This window comes from Amblyomma americanum, chromosome 1 (genome assembly GCF_052857255.1).
Source record: "Amblyomma americanum isolate KBUSLIRL-KWMA chromosome 1, ASM5285725v1, whole genome shotgun sequence".
Taxonomy (NCBI): domain Eukaryota; kingdom Metazoa; phylum Arthropoda; class Arachnida; order Ixodida; family Ixodidae; genus Amblyomma; species Amblyomma americanum.
This window is the reverse complement of record NC_135497.1, coordinates 215,547,717-215,560,299: the sequence shown is the minus strand read 5'-3', so window position 1 is coordinate 215,560,299 and position 12,583 is coordinate 215,547,717. Positions and strand designations below refer to the sequence as shown.

At 49.3% G+C, this 12,583-nt stretch overlaps 1 protein-coding gene across 1 annotated transcript; it reads left to right on the top strand.

Annotated features, from left to right (window-relative positions):
* Positions 1-2,982: 2,982 nt before the first annotated feature.
* Positions 2,983-7,047, top strand: LOC144115713 (uncharacterized). Its single transcript, XM_077650192.1, has 3 exons — positions 2,983-3,303; positions 5,882-6,091; positions 6,867-7,047. The coding sequence occupies exons 1-3, from the start codon at positions 2,983-2,985 to the stop codon at positions 6,939-6,941; spliced, it is 606 nt and encodes a 201-aa protein (XP_077506318.1). The 3' UTR covers positions 6,942-7,047.
* Positions 7,048-12,583: the final 5,536 nt, after the last annotated feature.

Genomic DNA, 12,583 nt, shown 5'->3' with positions numbered 1-12,583 from the left:
AAAGACGCAAGAAAAGGGGGACGAATGCTGTGGCGCATCAGGCAGCGAAAGCAGCGAGGGTAGGAGAACTCGCTGCTCACCCCGAATAACATGCTCACACCTGCTCTTGCTTACAGAACAGATTGACTGCAGTTTTTCGAATCTCTTGTTTCTTAGGCTTATTCGACAATATATGGAAAATTGACTGACAGTTCAGGGGAATGTCAGTTCAGCAATACCTTTATTGTCCCTCATGTTCAGGCTATCCAATGCAGAGCGTACATTCTGGAGAGGAGCCGACAGTCATTGAAACCGAAGAAAGCATACGGGAATGTACTTTATTTCATACTCCTGCTGAGCACGGGGCAGTATGCGCTTTGTAATCATTCCCCGTCACTGTTACAGAAACCATAGATGGCAACCGCTGGTGCGACTAAATTGCACGTCTTCCGCATGTCTCGTGCAATAATCTAGCCAAGTGAACTACGGCGGCGACTGTGTGGCCACCTGCTTTCCAAAGCATTCAAGTTGCGTGTAGCTTGAAGCTCAGATTGTTCACCTGCGTCACTGGATGTGAGAATTGTGGACGTATTCTGCGCTCTTGTACCTCAAGTGTTACGTAGAGCGCGGTCTAATAGGGAAAGAATCAGCTCTACGACAGCCCTCCAATGCTGGCTATATGGCATCACTACTTATTGAACCGAGAGCCTCTTCCTTTTTTGAGCAGACAAAGAGTAAGGATATGAGGGGTTGATTAGGTTATAAATACGAAACAAGCTAACAGCCGTAGAAGCAAGTGGAGAAATCAGGAAATTTTTTTTCTAGTGATGTTGTTGGGACGAGAAAGTTGAGTATTTATTTTAGGCAAATAATTTTACTGAGAATAGAAGAGGTAACCCTGCACGCGGGGGCCCACGTTTGACAGTGGCACCGGACCTGTATGGATCCCCGCTTAACCTCATTCTACGTCACACACTCAATGTAGCACATGTCCACTGTTCTTGTGATATGGGGCGCGGGTGAGTATTCTAAACATGAAACTACACGATGAGTACTTCCGAACGCAGTAGATCTACCGTAGCTCACTTGGTAGAGCACTGTACACAAAGGCAGTGGTTATGGGTTCACTTCCCCCAACGGCATATGTTGCTTTTTATTCTGCTTATTTTAAAATTATCTGCCGTCTGAACTGATGACGCAGTTAAGTTCTTCACCTAAGCAACACTACCGTAAAGTAAAAATTACCATATCTTAGAGGTCTCCTTGGTGTCAGTGGCTCGAAATCTTAATGAGCCCATCGTCTCCTTATCCATGCCTGGTCTAGCTACCTGTTTAAGAAGAAAAAAAAAGAACAAAAGTTAAGGAAAAGCAACAATAAGTGAGCATGACAAAGAAGAAAAGAAAGCATATGTCATTCAACAATTAACCTGAGTAAAGGCGAAGTGGAATGGATGGATATGTCATTCAACAATTAACTGGTGTATGGGGGAAATGTGAGGGAATAAAAACATGAACGCTAAAAACAAAGCAATGGACAAGCAGAGCAAAAGGCTGAAAACCAACAGTCAACGAATGTAAAGGTGACGATGAAGAAGTTAAAGACATGAATTGGAAAAATGGAAAAAGTGGCATAGAAGGCAGAATGGGCGCGAGTGTAGGCATTAGACAACCATAGTAAAAAAAAAAGTGTTTAAACTCAGCCAATGACTCATGAACAGTTTCATCCTTGGAAGAGTGAACAGTTCGAAAAAAGAGTTTTACAAGGTTTTATCTCGTCTTTTGCGCGGTTTTAACATTTCTGGAGCTATAAACCAACAAGCCCGCAAGAACGTCCTAGTGACCATCTTTACCTGGGTACCACATAGACTTGTTCCGTTCCATATAACTTCCGCCGAAAATCTCTGCTCTACGTATTTCATCTCGAAAGACACTCGTGTGAGCTTTTTATGTAGAACAAGCCCTTCTTCGTTTTTCCCCGGTACGATCTTTGAAACCAGGTTCCAGTACTTAATGAAACGTTCTTGATAGAAGTGGGTCGCTGTATTTGGGAGGGAAAGGAGGCGAGACGTGGCAAGAAAGAACTTTTATTTTCTTAAGCCATTAGGCATGCGAGGCCTGGGAACCGATTATCTGAAGGTCTGTTAAATTCCAAAGACCGATTCAACGGGGTCAGCTAATGCATGGAGTCTTGTTTGCGCGGCGGTGCTTTTTGATCGTTCGCTCCGAGTAAATGACGTCTTCTGTCTATGGATGCGGGCCTTGTGGGCAAGCGGCGGCTGCGTTCAAAGAAAGTGTGCTCTGTGCGTATTCACGGTTGGCATCGCTTTTGTTTTCGGCAAGAAACATTCAAGAAACTACTGACAAACGAGCGCGAAAATTTAGGCCAAATTCCTGCGCCAAATTGAGCACATATTCTGGTTGTGTAGAAACGAGTGATCAGAGTACGCACATGACGTTTTCGCGGAACACACAAGCCACGAAAAAGCTTCATCTCTGCGCTGCTTAAGCATGCAGCCACGAAACGAAAGGTGCTCTGCACTTCCCAATACGCAACCTGCACGATGCATTCAACAGTGACATGCCTTGTCTTAAGGCGGCGACACAAATGAGCTCTTTCGTGTCCTCTCAGCTCCTGTAACGTATGCGGGTACTTGAGTAAGACTCGGCATGCAGGCATTCCTGAAGGCGCAATACCTTTTCGATGTTGCGCAAGTAGCCTGCCGCCATCAATGGGGCATGCGATGTGAGGGAAAAGGTATTTATTGGCACAAGATCGATACACACTGAAAGGGTGTCAGTCGATGCCAATTCTTCGCAGTAGCGCGTGTGCGGCGTAGCATCAGAGAAGTTTGGCCTCTAAGACACCGCACAGCGCCTAAACCAAATATATACGAGATAGACAGTGGCCTCGGCTCGGGCGCTCACATAATACCCGCTCTCACAAATTATGACCGATACCGGCGGGAGGCAGGGGACGATGACGAAGAGGAGCAGCGGCGCGCTATGCGTGACGTGGCCCAGCGACACCGCGCGCTCACGCAGATCCAGACGCGTGAGCACTTCAGAATGCGCAGCCCTCCAGCAATGATGTTCTTTTCCAGCCGGCGTGTCCTCCGTTCACTCAGACCCTTGGAGACCCAGGCGCTGCCGCCGTTGGAGTCAGCTGGCTTCGCAGGCAAGGTTCAGGGTCCCCACCAGCCGGAGGAGGTGGCACAGAGCTCCGACGAGGGGCCGTTCGGCGACGATTGCCGCTTCCAGCTCGTCGCCCCCGTGAGCGCCCTCATGGGACGCACCGACTTGGCCAGCCACGCCGAGATCTTCAAGGTAACTTAATGTAGGGGCGTACGCCACGACCACGATAAGGAGAGACCGCAGCCCTTCTTGCGGCTCGCAGTAGTTTGATCAAGAAGGTTCGGGAAGATTCTCGCGGCAGATCTCTTGCGTCAATTACTTGCATGGTGCTGTCCGCTAGAAATACTGAGAAAAAAATTGTTGGCGTGGACAAATACTGCGCCCAAGCTTAATATTCGTCAACGTATAGCCAGTGGTTATATAATACCGTACGTCTGCTCTTGTGCAAAGCGAATGTATATGCAGCGCTCAGTATAACTAGCAACGGGCCGGAAGCGACTTTACTGCGGTTTGCGAGTTACGGGACTTCCAAGTGTTTTATAGTGCATTGCTGCAAACGCGTCGCCTTTCGGAATCGCAGCTCGGTACACAACTTTTAAACACCACCGGGCTCGCTCTACGTTGTGAAGGGAGCTCCGGTCAAAATTGTGCATTGCGATTCGTACTCATTGCAAGTAGGCATGAATCACACTACGTGCACCCGAGCCTCTGTTTTCGTCCCGGCACAGTTCGGTGCGCACTCTCGCTTGAATTTTTAGAGCGAATATTTTCAGGTATGCTGCAGTTTCGATGCAAACACATCGAGCGACAGGAAGAGTAATGTGTGCTATGCTGCAGTCATACTATAGTATGACTTCTATTATTTTATCTGATTCTCCTTCGACGTTCATTCAAAGCAACCTCTCATGCCTATGCCTCAGTATTTCACTTGAATTTCTCGAATATCATGCTGGCATAGGAGGGCACGCACTTCTAAGCAAGTCACCCCGCTTCTCACCGCGCAGCTAAGCATTAGACACGGCACTGTAGCGTCTGCTGCCAGTCCTTAGCCTGAATCTGCTGGTATTTACGTAAAACGATTCCCCTTAAGATGTGAGGATTGTGTGCCCAGTCCTTGTATGCGAATAGATGCGGTGGTTTCCGCGGCATCGCTTGGCCGCCATCTCACTATTCACATATCACAACTCATCTCACCCGCACTCTTTGGGCTACATCTGGTCCTGTCAGTTGGCTTAACCAGAGGCGTGCTGCTCCTTGGTTATGGAAACACCAGCAAGCCGAGTTCTCCCATCTTCACAATCTTTCTTCTGCGTTGTGATTTCACAAGGCCTTTCCACGGCGCATAGGACATACCTTGAATCCTTGCACAGTGCCACGACACTCTACGTTGCCCCAAAAGTGTGTCTATTGCCAAGCTTCTGCGCTATTGGTAGACTGCCAAGCACCGCGGGTTGAAGCATTGCGCGAGCTGAAGGGCCCCGTGGGCCGTCGCCACACCACACACTTGTGCGCCGGTGTGGCGTGCACTCAGTCTCCGCAGGGAGAAGAGCGGAGGGCCACAAAAAAAACATGGCTGGAATTTTGAGGGATAAGACGCTTACTTGAGGTCGTCCTCAAACGAAATTTAATATTTAGGAATCAACTCGTTTCAGGATGCGCACAGGCTTACTCGAGAGATTACTGCCTTACCCCTGCAGCTTCTTGCTGGCGGCACTATTTGTCTGTGCGACCCTGTGTGTGCAGCTAAGCCTACATGTTCTTCTGGCTCGTCCCAGGACGTGGTGATTCGGAAATATTAGGTGTCGTATGAGGACGACCTCAATAAATATCTGATCTCTGAATTTAGAGCCCTATTTCTCTGGGCCCTCCGATCTTCTCCATGAGGAGACTGAGTGTACGCCGCAACGGTGAACCACTAGGCGTGTGGCTATGGCTGACTGGGGCCCTTCGGTGCTTGGAAGCCTGCGCATAGCGCAGAACCTAGACAGTAGACACACTTTTGAGGCAACGTAGATTCTTATGGCACTGCGCTCGGATTCAAGGTATGCATGTCTGTGCGTGGTGGAAAGGCCTTGTGAAATCACAGCTCAGCACAATGATTGTAGAAATGAGAGAATTCGGCTTGTTGGTGTTTTCACAACCGAGGAGCAGCACGCCTCTGGGTGAGCCAACTGCAGGACCAGATGAGGGCCAAGAGTGCGAGTGAGATGAGATGTGATATGTGAAGAATGAGATGGGGGCCAAGCGATGCGTATTCATCCGAACCACTCGTTTCTTGTAGAGAGAAAAGTTGTGCGGTAAGCTTAAGAAAAGCGCACTGCTGCAGTAGTAAGGCTGTGGCCTCTTGAGGTAACCACAGTCGGGTCGCGAGAGTGCGGGCAATGAACGGACGCTCCGCCTGTCACAGGACGCTGTACCCTGTGTAGGCAGTCTCTAGCCGGCGTAGATCACAGGAACCTGTTAACAAAATGCTATCAGTATTTAAGGTATAGATGACCTATTCATTTAATCGTTGTGTCCTTCTCAGTAGCGCTTATAGAGTGAAGCACTGTACTGCGCAAGAGGTAGATTTCCACTTCTTTTACATTGGAAGCAGTTACCGCCGGTGATTATGCAGTACACATAGTGCTGCTCTAGCTTTCAGACATCTTTGTCGCAAACAGCCAGTGTGTAATTTCACAGGACATTTTTGCCGTGTTCGCCATGTTTCTGGCGCCAAATTGTGCATCCAGGTCAGCTGCATTTGCATCTCACGATCTTGCCATATCAGGGCAGCGCACTATTCATGAACCACTGGCCAGGAGCCTACGCCAACGTGACCTCTACTGAATGGAAACGGCTGACCATGCTGCTCGAAGCCGATGGTTCGTGCAGTCACCGTACACTGCGCGAGCTCCCTGATCCTGCAGTTGCTTGCGGCCGCGCCGTGCCCTGCACCGCCTGGGACTACAACCTACTACCTAAACAGGCTATATTACAGGTAAATAGCCAATAGTTGTTTACCAAAGGATGTCACCATTCTCTGAAGTAATAGAAAAAAAAGATCATCTAAAAGCTCCTCAGCCCATGAAGTAGGGCTAGTTATCATCTATGACTACACAATTTGCTCAAAAAATAGGACGCATTGAAGAGGAGCGAAAACACGAACGCTCGTGTTGTCTCTTCTCTTTAGTACTTCCTGTTTTCTTCGCTAATTCTGCAGTCATCTCTAAACGTTGTCTCTGCGAAGCTAATTTCTTGTCAAAATTTTCGCACTGCCACAAACAGCCCCATGCGCTTTAATGCCTTTTAGCGGTTCACTTTATAGTTGGCGATCGTTTATAATTTGTAGCCTTCGCGTTCCATTGAAATTATAAATCGGCGGAAGCGCACCAAACGCAGACATCACTCCCTACCTGGCAGACATTACCTCTTCCCGCAGCCGCCAACTGTGTGTCTAGGGGCACTGCGTGATAGATGAAAAAGCGAAAATTATCTCTTTATTGAATAAACATAGTTTTTTTCTTTAGCAGCGCTCGCAGTGCGAGGATTGGACCATTCATAATGCCTACATCTTTTACACGGCGAGCTACTACCACCTGTTCGGGGAGCGGTACATGGTTCAAGGATTGCTAATCCAGCATAACATCTTTTATACCAGCAGGAACGATCGTTGCGTTAATTTCGCAAGGCCTATCTGTGCGCCCCGTATTCGTTGCGCTAACTTGCGCATACATTGCATCCAAATTTTAAGCTCGCCAATCTGGTAATTGCAGGGTAGCGCACTATTCATGGACCACTGGCCAGCAGCCTACGCCAACATGAATGCTGCCGAATGGAAACGGCAGTGAGCCAGACCGTTAAGCATCTGGCCCTCGAGATGGCCTCGCTCGTCCTGCTGCCCGTCACATATTGACGGCGCTTGAAGGCCCTATTTGCAGTCTCGACTTTTGGGCCTCCTGATGTATATACCCCATAAACCATGTACTGTAAATACGAAATAAACTTTATTTCGATTAAAAAAAAAATTAAAACTGCGTCATCCTTGACTTCGGCCTCTAAGAGCCATTGGTAGCTTGCGCCGTATGCATGAAAGGGGCGGCGAGGTGATGCGGGAGCTGCTTCTAGGAGTGCGTTGTCGACCCTCCTCATTTAGCACAGCGACCAGCGCCGGGAGCAACAGACGATGCCCGAGAAGTATGTGGTCAGTGCCTCGTGCTGCTCGAGCATGGGGCAAAGAGCCATTTTCAATTATTTCGTTTGTCCTTCGGCGTTTTGCTTGCCTGTAGAACACGCTTGGAAATTTTACACTCGGGAAACTGCTGGGCAAGAACTGAGTTGCAGTTTCGTCGGTGCACTTGTGTTTGTCCTTTGATTTTCCTTGCACTCTCATTTTTTCTGTCCTATTGCAATAATGCCTGTACTCACGGGACTTATAAATTTGTGAATAATTTTAATGCTGCCATGTGCTGTAGCTGGTGAACAGATGGCAAGTGGTTAGATTTGCGCAGCGATTGCCTGCGCGCTGGTAGTTGATGCGAACAACTACAAGTGGTGCTGTCTACCGCAATGACAAAAGGGAAGGGCACGTATCATTATTTTCATCTTAGCTTAGTTCTACCGCATTTAGTTCACGTACTCGTAAGTGTTTGTGCTGCGCCCTTAGAACGAGCGTTATGGGTAGAGCCAGGAAGGATCTTCTAATCGGGAAATTCAACGTGGGTTCTACACCGGAGCTGAAAAGGGCACACCTATATAAAATACTACCAAGCCCACCAAACTCTGCGCAAAAGCTGATGAAAAGGTGAATGCGTTGGCGCATCAGGCAGCGAAAGCAGCCAGGGTAAGAGAATGCGCTGCTCAGCACGAATAACATTGTCACGCTTGCACTTGCCTACAGAAAAGAGACTGCAGCTTTCCGAATCGCTTGTTTCTTAGGCTTATTAGCCAATGTATGGAAAACTTACCGATATTTAAGGGGATAGTCAGTTCAGCTATAGCTTCATTGTGCCTCTTGTTCAGGCTATCCTATTTCGAACGTATATTCACGAAAGGAGCCAACAGTCATTCATACTGAAAAAAGCATACGGAAAAGTACTTTTTTTTATACTCGTGTTGACTAAAGGACAGAATACACTGAGTAATCATTCTTTGTCGGTGTGTGTTACAGAAAGCATAAAAGGTAATCGCTAGAGCTACTAAAATTCGCGGCTGTGTAGCCACCTCCTTTCGAAAGTCTTCATGTTACGTGTAGCTTGAAGTAAAGATTGTTCACCAGCGCCGCTCCAGGTGAGAATTGTGGACGTATTTCGTCCGTTCCTGCTCAGGTGCCACGTAGAGCGTGATCTACTCGGGAAGACGTCAGCTGTACGAGAGCCCATCAATGTTGCTTATATGGCATCAATACTTACTTAGCCGAGAGCCCCCTTCTTTTGAGCAGACAAGGGTAAGGAAATGAGGGGTTGATTAGGTTATAAATACGAATCAATCTAGAAGCCATAAAAGCGAATGGAGGCATGTGGGAATCTTTTTTTTTTGTAGTGACGTTGATGGGACAAGATTTTTGAGCACTTATTTTGGACAAATAATTTTACAGAGAATAGAAGAAGGGGGAACCCTGCTGGCCGGGGGATCATGTTTGACAATGCCACCCGATCTGTGTGGGTCCCCGCTTGACCACATTCTACGTGGCACTCGCAGTGTAACGCATGTCCACCGTTATTGACGGACCTGGCGCTGGTGAGCATTCTAGACAGAACACTACACGATGAATACCTCCGAAAGCGGTATAGCCAGGCAGTCACGGTAGCTCATTTGCTAGAGCACGGTACACAGAGGCGGAGGCTGTGGGATGAAATCCTCCCAACGGCTTGTGGATGCTGTTCATTCTACTTCATGTAACGTTGTCTGCCGTCTGCAATGATTACACAGTTAAATTCTTTGCCTAATCAACACCCCCTAAAGTAGAAATTAACATTCATTTATGGCCTCCTTGGTTTCAGTGGCCTGGAATCTTAATGAGCTCGTCATCTCATTATCCATGCCTTTTTTACTCAGGGCCTTGCGTTGCTTCTGACTGGTGTGTGCGAGTGAGTTGTGCTCCCGTTCTTTGTGTACCGGATGTACTCCGTTCTTAACTGACCGGTGTTAGACACTCAACTATGTAAACTGGTCGGTGACGCCTTCAGGAATGACTTTTCTAAAGAGTAGGTGTGTGCGAATATTTGAAATTTTCAGATATTCAATCTAATATTCATCTATTCGATTCGTTTAACGAATCAAATAGTGTACTTTTAAAATTATTCGAAAAGAATCGAACGCGATCTCAAATTTTCGGACAGTTCTAGAAAAACAGACACAAGAACACAATCGGGCATGCTGCAGTTTACTTCTGCAGCTGTTTCAAAGACAGGGCCCACTCCGGCGTTGCACAGCATGAAGCCAGGATTGATCCGCGCATCCATCGCCGCGACGCGTCAATTCATGCGGTGGCGTGCATGGCGACCAAAACGTACGGCTTCCAAAAGTGGTCGACTCGACAGCGTTCAGCCAGCTTCAGTAAACCGAGCATTCGTGCCTGATATCGGTGGCCACTGCTCCTAACTCTCGTCCCTCTCCTCAGCCTAGATGTAACGCTAAGTTTGTTCGCCGTCGTCGTCAGTAGCAACCGGCAGTTTTCCGAGGCGCATAAAATGACGGCCACAGAGTGAAAATACTGTCTCAGTGCTGCGTGCGTCAGATAAAGAGAAAACATGTCTGTGCAGTATTTCGAAAGCTAAAGCTGTAACTATATTGTCACTGTGTAAGTGACAAGACAGAGACCCGGCAAGAGAGGTCTCGGCAGCACGTCCTTCGATGGAGTAGACGGCGAACTTTAACGTTCTTCAATGCTGGTGCCACCAGCGTCAACGTCTTTTTTGCTTCAGCGCCACCTGGCATTCCTCCCCTTTTAAAAAAAAACGCGCGCAGGAGAGCGCACGAACACAAGCACACGCAACCACACTCAAGCACACAAGGAAGGCTCGAAGAATCTAGGGGGTCTCCGTGCAAAATAAGGCTTCATGCGTAAAACATGGACGATCTCTGGACGGGGTAGTCGACGGGTTCTCTGCTGTGGAAGTGCCGCGTCCGATAGTACCTTGTAATTAACGTCGCTGACGCGCCGCAAGAGTTTATAAGGACGGAAGTAGCGGCAAATGAGTTTTTCGGACAAGGCTCGCCATCGAACAGGCATCCATACCGAAGCCTGGTCGCCGGGATTTTAGAAGACTTGTCTGTGCCGGATGTTGTTTTGGCGCGAGTCTTCATCTCGTTGCTGTGTGATGTGAATACGTGCTAGCTGACGAGCCTGCTCGGCTTCGTGGGCAAACTCCTCAGCGTCAGCAGAAAGTTGGTCATCGGTCATCTTATTAAGCGGCTCTGTCAGCCATTTGCCTGCGGGTGGTAAGCAGTAGTTTTACGGTGGGTCGTACCGCTTAGTTGAAAAATTTCGGCCATCATCTGGGAAGTGAAGGAGGTCCCTCGGTCGGTAATGACGTAGGTCGGGGCGCCCTGCGGAAGTACGATCACATTCATGAAGATATCCGCCACCTCGGACGCTGTGTCACGAGATAAGGCTTTGGCCTCGGCGTATCGATTGAGGCAGCCTGTTGCAATGATGATGTACCGGTTGCCACCCGAGGACAAAGAAAAAGAGCCGAGAAGGTCCATGCCGACCTGATCGAACGGGGCACGTGGGGGTGCAATAGGTTGGAGGAGCGCCGCAGGCATAGCGGCCGGGACCTTACGGCGCAGACATTACCAACAGCTCTGCACATAGCGTTTTACAACAGTGACAAGCTTTGGCCAGTAGAACAGCTGGAGTATTCTGGAAAGCGTGCGAGAGTGTCCCAAATGGCCCGAGGCTGGTTCGTCGTGGCACGTAGAAAGTATTTCCTCTTGATGTGTTGTCGGCACGACGAGGAGGTACGCTCGCGGACTAGAACCAGGGTTCTTCTTATAGAGCACGCGTCGTTTCAGAAAAAATGACGACAGGTGTCGAGAAAAACATTTAGGAACGGTGGCTCGCTGACCGTCCAAATAATCGACGAGGGGTTGTAACAATAGATCGGCGGGCTGCTGGGTTGACAATTCAGAAGAATGGATAGCCCCAAGGAAACTGATGTCGTCGTCTTCATGCTTATGTCCGGACTTATAGACAATGGTGATGTCAAAGTCCTGCAGGCGAAGGCTCCATCGCGCCAGGCGTCCAAGCGGGTTACGCAGGTTGGCCAACCAACACAAAGATTGGTGGTCAGTGACCACTTTGAAATTGCGACCATAAATACATAGCGAAATTTCGCAGCGGCCCAAATAATGGCGAGGCATCCTTTTGCTGTCGTGGAATAGTTAGTCTCTGCGCGTGACTGAGCGCGGCTTGCATAAGCCATGACTCGTTCAACGCCATCCTGGCGTTGAACGCGCCGAGGCCGATTTTGCTGGCATCGGTGTGTATTTCAGTGTCACCACACTCATCAAAATGGCCAAGAGCGGGCGGCGTTGGAAGACGCAGGCGGAGCTTGACGAAAGCCACGTCTTGTTCGTGGGACCAAACAAAAGGGGTGGCGTCGCGGGTGATTCGAGTCAGATGTTCTGCGAGGTCAGCGAAATTTTCGATAAAACGCCGATAGTGACTGCAGAGCCCTAGAAAGCGCCGAACAGCTTTCTTTTCATGGGGGGGGAGGGGGGGTGGAAATTCCGCAACCGCGGCAAGCTTGTCGGAGTCGGCCTCCACGCAGGCGGCGCTGACGACATGTCAGAGAAATTTCAGCTCCTGGTAACCGAAGAACATTTCTGGGGCTTCAATGTCAGGTTAGCTGAACGAAGGCTTGACGCCAGGCATGAGATGAAGCACCTTTTTGTCCTCGGACATTGCAGGGTCCGCGCTCCTGAAGAGGCGCGTCATGTCCTCTACATACGCGGCAACGTTTTCATTTGGATGCTGAACGCGAGATTGCAGAGCGCAATCTTCCCGTTCGCGACGATCCGAGCTGCCGTATGTTTCTGTGATACGACGCCGGAACTCACTCCAAGAGGACAACGGGTCTCCGCGGTTCTCCAACCATGTCCGTGTGCCGTCGACTAAGCTGAACTAGACGTTCCTGAGCTGGGCGGCGTCATCCCAATGGTTGAACGCAGCAACTGGCTCGTAGTGCTGCAACCAGTCTTCCACGTCTTCAAAGATATGTCGCCGTGGAAGGACTTCGGCATGCGGAGGTTCTGGAGCGTGAAGAAGGGTGTGGTCGCCCCAGGCATTGGGTGGTCGCGGCAGGAATTGAGGAGGTCGGGCCAGGCATTGAGGCGGCGCCAAGTTGTTCTGTGGAGATACCCGATGGGGCAGGCTCGGGTGGTGAGCCACGAATCCGGCGGCGAGCACGGTGGACGGGAGTCTTGACGGGTATAAGACTTGAGCGTCGGCTAACCGTTGGAGTACGAGACATGAGATCGATCCCAC